Here is a 17,518-nt window from a genome sequence, read left to right as displayed (position 1 = left end):
GTTGCTTCTCTCCTTGATTGGTTTCCATCCATTGTCCCAAAGGTGCCTTTTCCAAGAGGCAACTGGACTGGTTTTTCTTTGAAGACGTTTCGCTTCTCATCCCAGAAGCTTCTTCAGCTCTGTGTCGGTTTAATAGTTTCTCTGCTGCTCCCCTGACACAAACCTAGGCAGTTTATAATCAATAAGGCCATTAAAACTGCCAAACCAGATAATAAGAATGCGATCCCTCCGTCTGAGCTGTTCTCTGAGCTTCGAAGGGCCCCACTGCAAATGTTCCCATAGATAACAGAGACGCCCATCGCTCGGTTCCCTTTTGGGGAAACTCCGTCTGTAAACAAGGAAAGGAGGGCAAGAGAAATAAGCCCAAGGCAGGAAAGGGAAGAGGTTAAAAAAAAGGAAATATGTATCATAATAGGAGCCTGATTTAGCTCAACAGACAGAAGCACTGTAATTTAACACCAGCTGCCTGCAATTACTGCAAGTTCGAATCTCACCAGGCTCAAGGTGGACTCAGCCTTCCATCCTTTCTAAGGTAGGTAAATTGAGGACCCAGTTTGTGGGGGCAATAAGCTGACTTGGTATAAATATACAAAAGGATGAAGGCTATTGCTTAACGCACTGTAAGCCGTCCTGAGTCTCCGGAGAAGGACGGCATATAAATAAAATAAAATAAAATAAAATATTTAAGGATTGTATTGGTGTAAACACCATTCTACTTACAACCTTAGTACAGCTGTTCAAACAACTTAAACTTTTTAATGCATTTCTCTATCTTTTCTTTCTTTCCTTTCCCTGTCTTTCCTTCCTTCTTTTTCCTTCTCCTTTCTACTGCTCCTCCTCTTTCCTCTCTTCCTTCCTTCCTTCCCTTCTTCTTTTCCTTCCTTCCTCTCTTTCTTCTTTCCCTCCCTTACTTTTTTTCCTTCCTTTTCCTTCCCTTTCCCTTCCTTCCTTCCTCCTTTATTTTATTTATTTTATTTTATTTTATTTTTGAATTTGTATACCGCCCTTCTCCCTGAGGACAGCCAGATAAAAACATCAAATACAAATATTAAAACACATTTAAAAATATATATAGATTTGGCCCCATTAATTAAAACGATAAGCAAAAGAGAACAATTAAAAAACCCTTAAAAAGAAATTAAGCCAGCCCGGCTTGTTGAAAAAAGAAAGTTTTAAGGGCGCGGCGGAAGGCACTGAGGTCTTGGATTCTCCTTATCTCCGGGGGCAACTGATTCCAGAGGGTGGGTGCCCCCACAGAGAAGGCCCTCCCCCTGGGGGTCACCAGCCTGCATTGTCTGGCTGATGGCACCCTGAGGAGGCCCACTCTGTGGGAGCGCACGGGTCGATGGGAGGTTGTCGGTGGCAGCAGGCGGTCTCGAAGATAGCTAGGCCCGATGCCATGGAGCGCTTTAAAGGTGATAACCAACACCTTGAAGCGCACCCGGAAGACCACCGGGAGCCAGTGCAGCTCGCGCAGGAGCGGTGTTACATGGGAGCGCCATGCTGCTCCCATCACTACCCGCGCTGCTGCATTCTGGACCAGCTGGAGCCTCTGGGTGCTCCTCAAGGGGAGCCCCATGTAGAGAGCATTGCAGTAGTCAAGGCGAGAGGTTACGAGGGCATGAGTGACTGTGCACAAGGAATCCCGATCAAGAAAGGGCCGCAACTGGCGGATCAGGCGAACCTGATAAAAGGTCCCCTTGGTTACAGCCGTCAGATGTTCCTCCAAGGACAGCTGCGTATCCAGGAGGACTCCCAGATTGCGAGCCCTCTCTGTGGGGGCCAAAGACTCGCCCCCAATAGTCAGTGATGGAGTCAACTGACTATATCGGGATGCCGGGAGCCACAGCCACTCAGTCTTGGATGGGTTGAGCCTGAGCCTGTTCCTCCCCATCCAGATCCGCACAGCCTCCAGGCACTGGGACATCACTTCAAGGGCATCATTGGGGTGGCCTGGGGTGGAGATGTACAGCTGGGTGTCATCAGCGTAGTGGTGGTATCTCACCCCAAAGCCACGGATGATCTCGCCCAGCGGCTTCACATAAATGTTGAACAGAAGGGGCGAGAGGACCGATCCCTGCGGCACTCCACATATAAGAGGCCTCGAGGTCGACCTCTGCCCCCCTGCCAACACGAACTGCGACCGGTCGGAGAGAAAGGAGGAGAACCACCGCAACACGGTGCCCCCCATCCCCAACTCTTCCAACCGGTGCAGCATGATACCATGGTCGATGGTATCAAAAGCCGCTGAGAGGTCTAACAGGACCAGAACAGAGGAGCAACCCCTGTCCCGAGCCCTCCAGAGATCATCAACCAACGCGACCAATGCCGTTTCCGTGCTGTGCCCAGGCCTGAAACCCGACTGGAACGGATCCAGATAGGATGTTTCCTCCAGGAATTGCGGGAACTGTCGCGCGACCACACTCTCAACAACCTTCGCCAGGAAGCGAAGGTTGGAGACAGGACGATAGTTGGCCAATATTGCTGGATCCAGGGACGGCTTCTTGAGGAGAGGCCTCTCCACCGCCTCTTTCAAGGCCGCGGGGAAGTAACCCTCACTCAACGAAGCGTTGATAACACCCTGGAGCCAGCCTTGTGTAACCTCCCGGGAGGCCAGTACCAACCAGGAGGGACACGGGTCCAGTAAACATGTGGCCGCACTAAGTCTCCCCAAAATCCTGTCCACATCATCCGGAGTCACAGCATCAAACTCCTCCCAGATAACATTCTCAAGACTGTTCCTCGTCACCCTGCCCTGATCTACCCAGTCAGAGTCCAAGTCCCCCCGGATCTGAGCGATTTTGTCATACAGGTATTGTCCGAAATCCTCCGCCCTGCCTTCTAAGGGATCCTCCCGCACTCCCGGATGGAGCAGGGCGCGGGTCACCCTAAACAGGGCGGCCGGACGATTCCCTGATGACGCAATAGAGGCGGAAAAGTAATTAAACTTTGCCGTCTCTATCGCCACTAGGTAGGCCTTAATATGCGACCTTACCAGTGTTCGGTCAGATTCAGCGCGACTGGCCCTCCAACCGCTCTCCAGGCGTCTTTTCCGGCGTTTCATCTCCCTCAGCTCCTCGGTGAACCAAGGAGCCGCGAGGGATCGACACCGGGTCAGAGGCCGCAAAGGCACAACTCGGTCCAAGGCCCCACCAGCAGCTACTAGGTCCTCGGCCGAGTCGTGTGCCAGATCATCAGGAATTGGCCCAAGCTCCGTCTGGAACCTATCAGGATCCATCAGGCGCCTGGGACGGACCCATCTAATTGAGTCCGCCTCCCTGCGGCAGGGTGTAGCGGTACGAAGGTCCAGACGGAGGAGTGAGTGATCTGACCATGACAAGGGTTCCATATCAGGTTCGCCTGATACGCCAGTTGCGCCCCTTTCTGGATCGGGACTCCTTGTGCACAGTCACTCATGCCTTGGTTACGTCACGCCTGGACTACTGTAACGCTCTCTACATGGGGCTCCCCCTGAGGAGCACCCGGAGGCTCCAGCTGGTGCAGAATGCGGCTGCGCGGGTGATTATGGGAGCGACGTGGCGCTCCCACGTAACACCTCTCCTGCGCGAGCTGCATTGGCTCCCGGTGGTCTTCCGGGTGCGCTTTAAGGTGTTGGTTCTCATCTTTAAAGCGCTCCATGGCTTAGGGCCAGGGTATTTGCGAGACCGCCTGCTGCTACCGATAACCTCCCACCGGCCAATACGCTCTCACAGAGAGGGCCTCCTCGGGGTGCCGTCGGTCAGGCAATGTCGGCTGGCGGCCCCCAGGGGGCGAGCCTTCTCTGTGGGGGCACCCGCCCTGTGGAATGAGCTGCCTCCTGGAATACGATTGATCCCGGACCTCCGGACCTTCCGTAAAGCCCTGAAGACGTTTTTATTTCATCAAGCCGGCCTAGCCTAAATGGTTTTTAATTGGGATTTTAAATTTTATGGATTTGGGGTTTTAAATTTGGGTAGCCAATGATTTAATTCTTTTAATTATCTTAACTTTTGCATTTGTATGTTTTTTAATCTTGGCTGTTCACCGCCCTGAGTCCCTTCCGGGAGAAGGGCGGTATACAAATTAAATTAATAAATAAATAAATAAATAAATATCTATATCCCCTATAACAAGATCACTCAACCACTGGCCAGAGACAAAAATCAAGTCTAGAGTGTGTCCCCCCCCCGTGAGTGGGGCCATGAACTAACTGGGTCAGGTCCATGGCCGTCATGGAAGCCATGAACTCCCGAGCCATCCCAGACGTTTCACCTTCCTTCCTTCCTTCCTTCCTTCCTTCCTTTTCTTCCTCTTCCTTTCCTTCCATCCAGTGGTGAAAGTTAATTTTTTTTAATTACCGGTTCCGTGGGTGTGGCTAGGTGGGCATGGCTAGGTGGGCGTGGCAGGGGAAGGATATTGCAAAATCTCCATTCCCACCCCACTCTAGGGGGAAAGATATTGCAAAATCCCCATTCCCACCCCACTCTGGGGCCAGCCAGAGGTGGTATTTGCCGGTTCTCTGAACTACTTAAAATTTCTGCTACCGATTCTCCAGAACCTGTCAGAACCTGCTGGATTTCACCCCTGCTTCCATCCCTCCCTCCCTCCCTCCCTCCCTGCCTCCCTCCCTTTCTTTGTTCCTTCCTCTCTTAACTCCTTCCTTCCTTCCTTTCATCTCCATCTGGAGATTTTTAAGATTGACAAACATTTTAAGATTTCACAAACATTCGTCTGAAATGGTCTGGGGTCTCCTGTTTGAGCAAGGGTTGGACTAGAAGACCTCCAAGTTGCCTTCTAACTCAGTTATCCTGCTATCCTTCCTTCCTTCCTTCCTTCCTTCCTTCCTTCCCTCCTTCCTTCCTTCCTTCCTTCCTTCCTTCCTTCCTTCCTTCCTCCCTCCCTCCCTCCCTCCCTCCCTCCCTATAAATTTTGTCTTTAGTAAACATTCTGCCAATAGCAAAATCATAAAGAAGGAGTTTTTTTTGCCAGTCTTGCCACCATTCACCATTCATTTTCCCTGCCAATCGGAACTTCTTTGGTCTTCTACATTAACTTCAAGGTCCACCTTCCTCGGACAGTCTACCGAGAAATTCTTTCCTCTCCTTTCTCCCAGATGCACGACTACACCTTGCGCAAAGTCTTGGATTCAGATTTGAAAGGGGAGGTGAAAGTCAATGCCCCACCAGCCCCGACACTCACCAGGAAAGAAGACGCCTTCAAGTAAGCCAGAGAGGGCGGCATTTTGGAGGTCCACACTTGAAGGTTGGGTGGAGAAAAGGGGCACTTGGGCTGCTAATAGAGGAAGGTATTTGTAGCTCAGGATTGGACTGTTGGGGTCCTTGGTGCTGTCTGAGCTTGGATGTTTTCTCACGGACGTTTCATGACCTAAGTAGGTAACATCATCAGTGCTGGAAGGAAGGAAGGAAGGAAGGAAGGAAGGAAGGAAGGAAGGAAGGAAGGAAGGAAGGAAGAGTGGGTGGGAGGGAGGGAGGGAGGGAGGGAGGGAGGGGAGGAGGAGGGTGACTGTGGGGTCCTTGGTGCTCTCTGAGCTTGGTGGTTTTCTTGCAGATGTTTCATGACCCAAGTAGGTAACAGCATCAGTGCTAGAAGGAAGGAGGAAGGAAGGAAGGAAGGAAGGGAGGGAGGGAGGGAGGGAGGGAGGGAGGGAGGGAGGGAAGAGGAGGAGGAAGAAAACTGTGAGGTCCTTGGTGCTGTCTGGGCTTGGATGTTTTCTCACGGACGTTTCATGACCCAAATAGGTAACATCATCAGTGCTGGAAGGAAGGAAGGAAGGAAGGAAGGAAGGAAGGAAGGAAGGAAGGAAGGGAGGGAGGGAGGGAGGGAGGGAGGGAGGGAGGGAAGAGGAGGAGGAAGAAAACTGTGGGGTCCTTGGTGCTCTCTGAGCTTGGTGGTTTTCTTGCAGACGTTTCATGACCCAAATAGGTAATATCATCAGTGCTGGAAGGAAGGAAGGAAGGGAGGGAGGGAGGGAGGGAGGGAGGGAGGGAGGGAAGAGGAGGAGGAAGAAAACTGTGAGGTCCTTGGTGCTGTCTGAACTTGGATATTTTCTCGCGGACGTTTCATGACCCAAATAGGTAACATCATCAGTGCTGGAAGGAAGGAGGAGGAGGAGGAGGAGAAAAGAGGAGGAGGGAAGAGGAGGACTGTGGGGTCCTTGGTGCTCTCTGAGCTTGGTAGTTTCCTTGCAGACGTTTCATTCATTCAACATCATCGGCGCTCGAAAGGCTGCACAAATGGCTGTCCACTCTCATCACTGGAGGCTTTTAAGAAGAGACGGGACAGTCACCTGTCTGAAACGATATGGGTTCCCCTGCTTGAGCGGAGGGTTGGAATAGATGACCTCCCAAGGTCCCTTCCAGCTCCGTTCCGATCCTGATGGAGATTCATCTTCTCATTTCTTACCTTTGCTCATCTTTCCTACCGCTTTCTCCTGGCGTTACCTTTATGATGATCGCTTGTCGTTCGTAACTTACGATTAATGATTGTGGCTTTGTGATCTACGGCCTGCCATTTTTGTTGCTGGTATTGTATGGCGGACTGAGAGCTGGCGCGTCCTTCGGTGTCCAACCCCGCTCGGCCAAGAAAGAATTCTGCCTATCCCCCGAGCACACAGTGGGACCACTGGCAGTGGGACAATTTAGCAGTTCAATTTAATTATTTTATTTATTAAAATAAATTAAAAAAAAAAAACATTTTAATTTTTGCCGTCCACATTTCCTTCCGTCCCTCCTTTTCCATCCTTTCCTTAATGGTTCGAATCCAACATGTCTTTGATATTAGTGTGGCTCTTGGTGAGTTGGTTGTGGAGAGTTGGCCGAGTGAAGGGAACGTGCTGCACCTATTTTGGCCAGTAGGGGTCAGGGTTGCTGAACTTTACCTATTGGCTAGCTAGCTTAAATGCAAAACAGGTTACACAGGTAATAGCCATAGCGCTTAGATTTATATCCCGCTTCACAGGGCTTTTACAGCCCTCTCCAAGCGGTTTACAGAGTCAGCCTCTTGCCCCCAACACTCTGGGTCCTCATTTGACCCACCTCGGAAGGACGGAAGGCTGAGTCAACCTTGAGCCGGTCAGGATCGAACTCCTGGCAGTCGGCAGAATTAGCCGGCAATACTGCATTCTAACCACTGCGCCACCACAGTTCCTTCCTTCCTTCCTTCCTTCCTTCCTTCCTTCCTTCCTTCCTTCCTTCCATCCCATCATCCCTTTCTTTCTTTCTTTCTTTCTTTCTTTCTTTCTTTCTTTCTTTCTTTCTTTCTTTTCTTTCTCTCCTTCCTTCCTTCCATCCCATATCCTTTCTTTCTTTCTTTCTTTCTCTCCTTCCTTCCTTCCATCCCATCATCCCTTTCTTTCTTTCTTTCTTTTTTCTTTTTTCTTTCTTTCTTTCTCCTTCCTTCCTCCCTTCCATCCCATCATCCCTTTCTTTCTTTCTCTTTCTTTCTTTCTTTCTTTCTCTCCTTCCTTCCTTCCATCCCATCATCCCTTTCTTTCTTTCTTTCTTTCTCTTTCTTTCTCCTTCCTTCCTTCCATCCCATCATCCCTTTCTTTCTTTCTTTCTCTCCTTCCTTCCTTCCATCCCATCATCCCTTTCTTTCTTTCTTTCTTTCTTTCTTTCTTTCTCTCTTTCTTTCTCCTTCCTTCCTTCCATCCCATCATCCCTTTCTTTCTCTTTCTTTCTCTCCTTCCTTCCTTCCATCCCATCATCCCTTTCTTTCTTTCTTTCTTTCTTTCTTTCTTTCCTTCCTTCCTTCCTTCCTTCCTTCCTTTTGTTTTCCCTTCCTTTCCTTCCTTCCTTTCTCTCCTTCCTTCTGTTGGAAGAAAAATCCATCTGTTTCAGGGGTGGGTTCTACTTACCTTTACTACCGGTTTGCAATGGGAGCGCGCACGTGCCTGCTTCTGCGCACGCCCAGAAGCTTCTGCACATGTGCAGATCGTCAATTCTGACGTCCGGGCGAGTGGGCCAAGCCCCCCCCCCGCCACTTTTACTACCGGTTCTAAAGAACCGGAGAGAACCGGGAGCAACCGCCCGCTGATCTGGTTCCGTTCCACGCTGGGAGAAAGAGACTGGAAAACATGGAGGCTGATTGGAAAGATGCTTTATTGATGAAGCAGAACCACCAATCACCAACCTGTGATTCTGCTGGGCAGTTGACGAAATGGAGTTGAGAGTGAGGGGTTTTTTATGCTTTCTTTGGCCTTGGCCTTGGAGCTTCCTGTTCATGAGGAAGAACATGGCCTTTAATATTCTACTGGCTGTTGTCAGATTCCTACGGGGTCATGTAGGAGTCGTAGCTGCAGGGAAGGGCTTAAAAATTTTAGCAAGGGGTTCTCTGCCTGGTTGTTGGGTGGGCATAGCCATGGTGGGCATCAGTGGTGGGTTCCTCCCGGTTCGGTCCGGTTCGGCCGAGCCGGTAGCGGTGATGATAGGACGTCACCGAACTGGTTCTCCCCCCCCCGCCATCCCACCCCCCCGACATTATTCTTACCTTTTATTTGGTCCCACCCCCAATCTCTTGCTGCCTCCTGAGTCCCAGCTGATGACTAGAGGGAAAAAAACCTGTTTAAACTCTTGCCGGGGGGGCTTCAAAGGGCCGCCCTACAGCTGATCAGTGTTAAAAGCAAACAAATGAGTCGGGTCGTAAGTGCGAGGACTGGTCGTAAGTGCGAGGACCTTCCAGAAATGACTCTGACCAGCTAGCCACGCCCACCTAGTCACATGACCTCCAAGCCACACCCACAAAATAAGCCACGCCACAGAACCGGTAGTAAAAAAAATTAGAACCCACCCCTGGTGGGCATGGCCTAGTCGGCCTTCTGTACCATGGGCAGGGAGCATTTTTGCCCTCCCTGGGCTCCAGAGGCTTTTCTTGAGCCTCCGGGAGGGCGATAACAGCCTCCCCAGGTTCCAGAGGCCCAAACTTCCGATAGGCCTGTTTTTCGCCCTCCCTGAGCCTCCGTGCGCGCCCTGCACTTATCTGCATCCAAAATGAGCCCCGTGGGGACTCCTGGGAGGGGAGGGGCGGGGTGGGTGAGGCCAGCCAGGAGTGTGATTTGGGGGGGGGGTCTCTGAACTCCACAGAATCTTAGCTAGAAGATCTCCCGAACCCCTGCGAACCCCCAGCAGCCCACCTCTGCAAAGCTGGCTCTCTAGGCAATATAGTTGAAGGTCCTACTCTGGGCAGAGGGTTGGGTTAGATGATCTCCAGGGTCCCTTCCAACCCGTCCATTCTGCGCTTACAAGTTTTAGGAGTTCGTATGAACCTCTCCAACTGTGCAGCTAGTCCTCGACTTACAATAGTTCATGTAGTGAGTATTTGGATTGATAAAGGCACCGTTTTTCACACTTATGACCGGGGGGGGCGGGTTTCAAAACCCATCGCTACCGGTTTGCGTGCGCACGCAACACTTACACATGCGCAGAAACATCCAGGCGGTTGGGCAGAGCCTCCCACCACCGCCGCTACCAGTTCGGGCGAACTGGTAGCAACCCACCACTGCTTATGACCCTGTGGCCAAAATTCAGACTCTTGGCAACCGATTCATGTTTACGACACTTTCCTGGGGCCATGCGATCCCCTTTTGTGACCTCCTGACCAGCAAAGACCTTGGGGGAGCCAGGTTCACTGAACAGCAGTGCGACTCACTTAACAACCATGGCAAGAATGGTTGTAAAACATGGCAAAACTCAACAACTGTCTCGCTTAGCTACAGAAATGTTTGGCTCGCAAGTCGAGGACCACCTGCAGCGAAGCGAACTTTTGTGGTCGCAAGTCGAGGACTGCTTGTGGTTTAATCGACACCCCAACCTTGTCTTGCCTTGTGCTACAGAGATTACCTGTTCAAGAGCGTAGACTGTGCTCTGGTGGTGACCCAACGGCTCTACGGGGAAAACCACCTTGCGGTGCCCCTGAGGAACACAACCGGGGAAGCTATCATGGTGCTGGACCTCAACCTTGGACCCAGGCAACAGCTGTCCCCTTGCGCGCACAAGGACCTGCAGAAGATGCTGAAGATAGCGCAAGCCGCCACGCACGAGATCCTGAAAGAGGATTCCGGAGATCTGGAACCATATTATGTCTTGGGTATGTGGCACGTTGGGTGGAGAATAACCCCACCAGTATCGGCAGTCCTGGAGATCTGAGATTTTGTTTGAGCAGGGGGTTGGACTAGAAGACCTCCCAGGTCCCTTCAGTTATTCTGCTATCCTTCCTTCCTTCCTTCCTTCCTTCCTTCCTTCCTTCCTTCCTTCCTTCCTCCCTCCCTCCCTCCCTCCCTCCCTCCCTCCTTCCTTCCTTCTTTCGCCATCATGGGAGGTTTTTAAGAAGAGACTTGAAAGCCTTTTGTCTAAAATGGTACCATAGGGTCTCCTGTTTGAGAAGGGGGCAGGATTAGAAGACCTCCAAGGACCCTTCCAACTTGATTATCCTTCCTTCCTTCCTTCCTCATCTCTGGAGGTTTTTAAGAAGAGATTCAACAAACATTTGTCTGGAATGGTATAAGGTCTCCTGCTTCAGCAGGGGGTTGGACTAGAAGACCTCCAAGGTTCCTTCTAGACTATTTCAGGCAAACGGCTGTCTAATCGCTTCTTAAAAACTTCCAGTGTTGGAGCATTCAAAACTTCTAGAGGAAAGTTGTTCCATTGATTAATTGTTCTAACACCTCTTAAAGCAGGCTGGCTGGGGAATTCTGGGAGGTTTTTTTTTGTTTGTTTGTTTGATTTATATGCTGCCCTTCTCCGGAGACTCAGGGCGGCTTACAATGCGCTAAGCAATAGCCTTCATACTTTTGTATATTCATACAAAGTCAGCTTATTGCCCCCACAATCTGGGTCCTCATTTCACCTACCTTAGAAAGGATGGAAGGCTGAGTCAACCTTGAGCCTTGGAGAGATTCGAACCCTGCAGTAATTGCAGACAGCTGAATGTTAATAACAGTGCTTTAGTCCACTGTACTACAGGCTCTTTCTTAACCTCTGCAACATTAAGAAAGCATGCTGGCTGGGGAATTCTGGGAGTGGAAGTCCACCCCTCTTAAATCCTGCTGGCTGGGGAATTCTGGGAGTGGAAGCCCACCCCTCTTAAAGCATGGCTGGCTGGGGAATTCTGGGAGGTTTTTTTTTGTTTGTTTGTTTGATTTATATGCCGCCCTTCTCCGGAGACTCAGGGCGGCTTACAATGCGCTAAGCAATGGCCTTCATCCTTTTGTATATTTTATACAAAGTCAGCTTATTGCCCCCACAATCTGGGTCCTCATTTCACCTACCTTAGAAAGGATGGAAGGCTGAGTCAACTTTGAGCCTGGTGAGATTTGAACTTGCAGTAATTGCAGGCAGCAGATGTTAATAACAGCACTGTTAATAACGGTGCTTTAGTCTGCTGCGCCACCAGGCTCTTTAAGATGGGTGGAAGTCCTCCCCTCTTAAAGCATGCCAGCTGGGGAATTCTGGGACCTGAAGTCCACCCATCTCAAAGGTCTTCATTTGAAGCCTCCAAACAGCCTTCTTTAAAATCCCGGTTTATTGTTGCAGAGGCTGAATATGTTGGGGACTGGCGGCGCGGAGGGGTCCTCTTCTACCGCTTCATGCTGCAGGACCTGCAAAACTGCATCTGGAACCTTGACCCCTGGACCTCCTTTGGCGACATCCGATCCTTGGAGAAGCCTCCGGCTCTCGTCCACATCATCTTGAAATGCGTGGTGCTTATTTTATACCCGCAGTGGGCCGGCACAGCGGAGGTGGAGCATTGGAGCACCTGCCTACAGGTGAGAGAGGCACCGCCAGGGAACAAAACCCTACAGATTTGAAATTGGGAAACAGCCAGCCAGGCTGGAAGGAGGAGTCAAGCCAGAGCCTAGCTTGGAATCTCTGCGTAGCCAGAAAATTTATTTATTTATTTATTTGTTCAACTTGTACGCCACCTTTCTCCGAAGACTCAAGGCGGTGTGGAAAAGATGTGGCTTCTCCTGAATCCATGAAACCTTATCTGAACCTTCCCAGAGCAAGGCGGCTCTTGTAGTCACCAAGCTTCCAAATTATGATCACAAATTATGTGCATGGGATTATGATCACAATGTCAGCGTTACAACGCTGGCATAGAGAGGGAGCAGAGGAGAACGAAAGATAAACTCTGAAACTTTTGCCAGATAAATCCCTTTGAAGCCTGGTTGTCGTGGAGATGAGGGGAGGGGGCACATTCCTGGGAAATGACGAGGAGAAGAAGTCTGAAGAAGGACTTGGAAGAGAGCCAATGAGAAGCAGAGATTTGGGGATCGGAAAGGGAGGGATTGGGAGGCAAAAGGTCAGTCTTGTCTGCGCGGAGTCATGATCCGGTGGCTGAGCTCAATTAAAGAAAGATTTCCTTAAAGATTGGAAATTCATTTAATTTTGAGATAGCACCGCAGTCTGACACACAAGCCTCCAAATTCACACGATCACAAGTTTAGATCAGGGGTGTCAAACTCAAGGCCCAGGAGCCGGATCCAGCCCACAGGGTGTTTAGATCTGGCCCCCGGGGCCACCGTGGAAACAGCAAAGGACCGGCCCGTGGTGCCTCTGCTATCGAAAACGGAGCTCGGGAGGGCCACACGCGGCCTTCCCGAGCTCCGTTTTTGCTGGCAGGGGTGCAGGAGGCCATCGCAGCCGAAAACGGAACTCAGGAGCCCTCCTCAGGAGGTGATGTCAAGCTGGCCACACCCACCTTGGCCATGCCCACGACCCCCCCCATGTCAAATACAACCCTGATGTGGCCCTCAATGAAATCGAGTTTGACACACACACACACACACACACACACACACCGGTTTAAATGCTGCAATGTTCGTAAGGGTGCAAAATGGCCCCAAGTCACTTTTTTTTTTATTGAAAAGTTTTAAAATGTTTTACAAACAAATTTCCCCCCCTCCTCCCCCCACCCATTCCCTTCTCCCCCCCCCCCATTCCCAGAGCAAAATACCGGGTATTGCATTTAACAAACATAATCTAACATAAACAAACTAACTATAATCTCTTAACACCCCCGTAGGTACCAAAATGTCAGGATAAGAAGAAAAATCATCTAAATATTTCACTCATAAGTTATTCGCAACTTTTTAGTCCCATGTTTGTTTTGTATATAGTCAATCCATCTTCTCCATTCCAGTACATATCTTTCATTCAAACGATCTTTCAAATATGCAGAAATTTTTGCCATCTCCGCCAAATTAGCTACTTTTTTTTGTTTTAATTAAATTTTATTAACATAAACAAACGTAAAACACAAATACATGTAAACACTTATACATGAACAAAAAGTCAATCGACTAACTTCTAGAAAACCTTCGCATTGGTGATTAATGTCCATTTAACCAATTTTCCTTAATCATACTATTTACAAATTTACTTGCTTATACCTTAATACATTCATAGAAGTTCAGCAGTATCTTTCTACAATCATATTAACCATTAATTATACACTCCTACGGCTCATCTCATGTATCTATTTCTGCAATTCTTGAGTTAAATTAGCTACTTTTAATGTCCATTCTTCAATAGTAGGTAATTCTTCCTTCTTCCAATATTGCGCCACCAAAAGTCTGACTGCAGTTATTAAATTCAAAATCAGATTAGTCTCTATGACTGTACAATCTACAGTTATGCCCAATAAAAAACAACCGTGGAGTAAATTTTATCTTCCTTTTAAGAATATTTTGTATAACCCACCATATCTTAATCCAAAATGCCTTAATTTTCTTACATGTCCACCATATATGAAAATACGTTGCATCATCACCTTTACATCTCCAACACGTAGATTGTAAACTCGGGTACATACAAGCTAATTTTTTGGGATCTAAATGCCATCTATAAAACATTTTGTAGGAATTTTCTCTCAGGTTTTGGGCTTGAGTAAATTTTACATTTCTAACCCATATTTTCTCCCATACATCCATGGTTATTGATTCCCCAAAGTTTTGTGCCCATTTTATGGTACAATCCTTCACCAACTCTGTTTCTGAAGCTACCACCGGAAGTCCCCCAAGTCACTTTTTTCAGTGCCGTGGTAACTTCGGTCCCTAAATGAAGTGTTGTAAGTCGAGGACTGCCTGTACTCCTCCGTTGCAATTTTATATGTGGGGGGGGGAGAAGAGACTAAGTCTGCCGCAGCCGACTCTCCTCTTTCGCCGGCCTTTCAGCTTTGATCCCAGTGACCCCGCCTTGCCTTCTTGTTTCCCGCAGAAACTTGACGGAGAACTTATTGAAAACATTTGCTACTTCGACCCCACGGCTTCTTACGTGGATGTCCGGCCGGAGGTTCTCTACAGCTGCCTGCAAGGTAAAGAGTAAGCAATCTGACGTGGGAGGCAGGGGATGTTAGGGGTCTCCCCCCCCCGTTAAGGAGGTCCGTCTGGTGGGACCGAGAAGAAGGGCCTTCTCCGCGGTGGCTCCCTCCCTGTGGAACATCATCCCTGCAGAACAAGATGGGCCCCAGAGCAGGGGTGAAATCCACTTACCTTCACTCCTGGTTCGCAAACGGGAGCATGTGCGCTCGCTCGCTTCCCTCGTGACACCTCTGTTCAAACGCGGGACCTTCTATGCATGCGCAGAGCGTCAAAAACAGGACGTGATGACATCCGGGTGGGCGGGCGGAGCCTCCTGCCACCGGTGCTACAGATTCGCCCGAACCGAATAGAACCGGCTGCATCCTTCTGTCCCAGAAGTGATTTTCACATAATTTTACCACCGGTTTGCCGCACGCCGAAAATGCGAGCGGATGCAGCTTGCACCCATGCACACGGCTTAGAAAACGTGGCTATATAGGATGGCATAGCGCCACTACCGTTTCGCCCGAACTGGTCCGAACCTTTGAATACTACCACTGATTGGTCCCCATTTTGACATCCTTTTGAAGAATAAAAAAAAAAGTTGGAAGGGGCCTTGAAGGTCTTCTAGTCCAGTGGTCAGCAACCTGTGGCTCCAGAGCCGGATGTGGCTCTTTGGGCCCTCCGCTGTGGCTTCCTGTCAGGTGATCCCACCATTGGCTGGCCCCGCCCCTCGCCCTCCCCTCCCAGTCACTCTTTGCCTGGGCGGAGAAGGTAAGAGCGACGGCGGGGGGATGGAGAAGCGGCCAGGGTAGAGACAGAGAGATACAGAGAGAGAGAGGGAGGGAGGAAGGGGGAGAGAGAGAGATGTCAAAAGGATTTTGTGGTTTCCGGTGTTTTTTCACAACTGGTTCTCTGCCCTAATGACTGGCTGGGTAGGCGTGGCTAGGGGAGGGGTCATGTGACTGGTAGAAATGAGTGACATCGAGTTGGCCACGCCCACCCAGGTTTTGTGGCTCCCGGTGTTTTCTTTTCTGCGGGAAACGGGTCCAAATGGCTCTTTTGGAGTATTTAAGGTTGCAGACCCCTGTTCTAGTCCAACAGCCCCTAAAGTCGCAAATGTCAGTCACGTGATCTCTGGACCGCAACCGTCGTAAATAAAGGCAGGTTGCCAAGCGCCTAGCTTTTGATCACAAAAGGAAATGCTGCAATGGTCCTAAGTGCGAGGACCAGTCGTAAGTCACTTTTTTTCACCGCCGTTGTAACTCTCCTTGCGGAATTTTATTAGTCTGAACAAAATTATGAAATATAGGAATATGGGAGGTCCTCGACTTACGAAAATGGACCCCAAAATTTCTTCATTAAGCGAAACATTTGTTAAGTTATTTCCCCCCCCCATTTTACAACCTTTCTTGCCACGGTTGTCATAGGAACCGCTGCTGTTGTTAAGTTAGTCACATGGTCGTTAAGCGAATCTGGCTTCCCCACTGACTTTGCTTGGCAGAAGGTCGCAAAAGGGGATCATGTAACCCCCGGGGGATGCTGCGACCGTCATAAATATGAGTCAGTTGCCGAGCCTCTGAATTTTGATCTCGCGACCACGGGGATGCTAAAAACAGTCGCAAGTGTGGAAAACGGTCGTAAGTCGCTGTTTTTCAGGGCCGTTGTAGCTCTGAACGGTCGCTAAATGAATCATTGCAAGTCGAGGACTACCTGTAGAAAGAAAATAACGGGATAAAAGGGGAGGAGAGGAGGAAGGGGCGAGGAAAAAGAAAAGCGTGCTGTTACTTGGTCGTAAATCGAGGACTGCCCGTCGAAGCTAATCCGGCATGTGTCTGTGTGTTTCCGAAACCAACTAGGTGCACGTCGGAAAGCGGTCTGGAGGTTCGGCTCGGCTCCGTTAGAGTACCTTTACAACTGGGCGCGCGCCTGCCTGTCCTTGATTGAAATGGCCAAGAAGCTTCAGCATCGCGACAGCCTGACCGAATTGACTTCGGCCCTTTTAACGCCCACGCTGTCTCAGTCCATCCGGTCGTCGCAGATTTCGACTCTCCGCTCCACCTCTTTTTGCTACCCGCTCAATCCAAGCTGGGGCCCAAGTTTGTAGCCTTCGTTCAACGTTGCAGCGCCTCATTTCCCAGGCGGGAGTTATAGTTCTCGCCTGTAATTCCGAAACCTTTCGATAGGGGGGGCGAGAGAGAGAGAAAATCGGGGTACAAAGCAGGGAAGTGCAAAACCAGCTGGGTTCTTGCAACCCACAGAGTTAAAAGTGGGGGGGAGGGCTTCACAAAAGATTGGCAAATAAGCGCCTTGTTTCCAGGCGGGAATTATAGTTCTTACCAGTAATTCCGAAACATTTTGATAGGGGTGCGAGAGAGAAAATCGGGGTACAAAGCAGGGAAGTTGAGTTCTTGCAACCCCCAAAGTTCAGAGTTAAAAGTGGGGGAGGGGCGCTTCACAAAAGATTGGCAAACAAGCGCCTTGTTTCCCAGGCGGGAGTTATAGTTCTCGCCTGTAATTCCGAAACCTTTCGATAGGGGGCAAAAGAGAGAGAGAAAATTGGGGTACAAAGTTCAAAACCAGCCAGTTTCTTGCAACCCACGCAATTAAAAGGGGGGGGGGAGCTTCACAAAAGATTTCCACCCTGTAGCATCTTTTGAGGAATTATTCCAATAGAATAAAGAGGGGAAAAAAAGGGGGCGCCTTTCCCTTCCTCCCCGACTCATTCACCGCCCCCCCCCGGCCAAGAAATAACAAGTTTTCCCATTGGCTGTTTGCCGGAGATGACAACACCGTTCCCCGCTATCTTCGGAAGCATCGTTTTTAATAAAATTTGGGGGAAATTAAAATATTTTTATTTCTCCTCCTCCTGACAAAACACAACGTCTTATCTGGCAAGCGTTTTGCAACTGGAGATTACAAGCTGATTTTTCAGGCTGCCGATAAAATACGCCGCGGTGTTATTACAACCGGCAATCCTTTTGATAATCGGCCGCGGTCGAGAGCCGGGGAGGGTTTAATATTGGGAAGACGGAGGGGAGAAAGAGAGAGAAACACGATAATCCTGGAAATAAGTTTTGCAATCTTTTTTCCGATGCAGAGAAGTTTTGGGGTGGGAGTGGGGGTTGCAGTCCAGCAGCTCTGAACAAACATTTCTTTTTAATGAAATGAAAAGTCTGCTAATATACAGCTAAGTCCTCGACGTACGACCACAACTGAGCC

The 17,518-nt window shown here is 49.6% G+C and overlaps 1 protein-coding gene across 1 annotated transcript in view; it reads left to right on the top strand.

The window, feature by feature from the left end:
- The window catches only part of EFCAB5 (EF-hand calcium binding domain 5), a 79,466-nt gene extending 62,321 nt beyond the window's left edge, over positions 1–17,145 (top strand). Inside the window, exons 17-21 of the mRNA XM_087890365.1 lie at positions 5,093–5,199; positions 9,830–10,083; positions 11,529–11,761; positions 14,214–14,310; positions 16,156–17,145. Coding sequence (XP_087746491.1) covers positions 5,093–5,199; positions 9,830–10,083; positions 11,529–11,761; positions 14,214–14,310; positions 16,156–16,403 — 939 coding nt within the window. The 3' untranslated portion in view covers positions 16,404–17,145. The remainder of the gene's footprint in view (positions 1–5,092; positions 5,200–9,829; positions 10,084–11,528; positions 11,762–14,213; positions 14,311–16,155) is intronic.
- The last annotated feature ends 373 nt before the right edge of the window (positions 17,146–17,518 follow it).

The sequence above is a fragment of the Pantherophis guttatus genome, chromosome 1, assembly GCF_059756535.1.
Source record: "Pantherophis guttatus breed Tessera chromosome 1, ASM5975653v1, whole genome shotgun sequence".
Classification (NCBI taxonomy): Eukaryota; Metazoa; Chordata; class Lepidosauria; order Squamata; family Colubridae; genus Pantherophis; species Pantherophis guttatus.
This window is presented reverse-complemented; position numbering and strand designations above follow the sequence as displayed.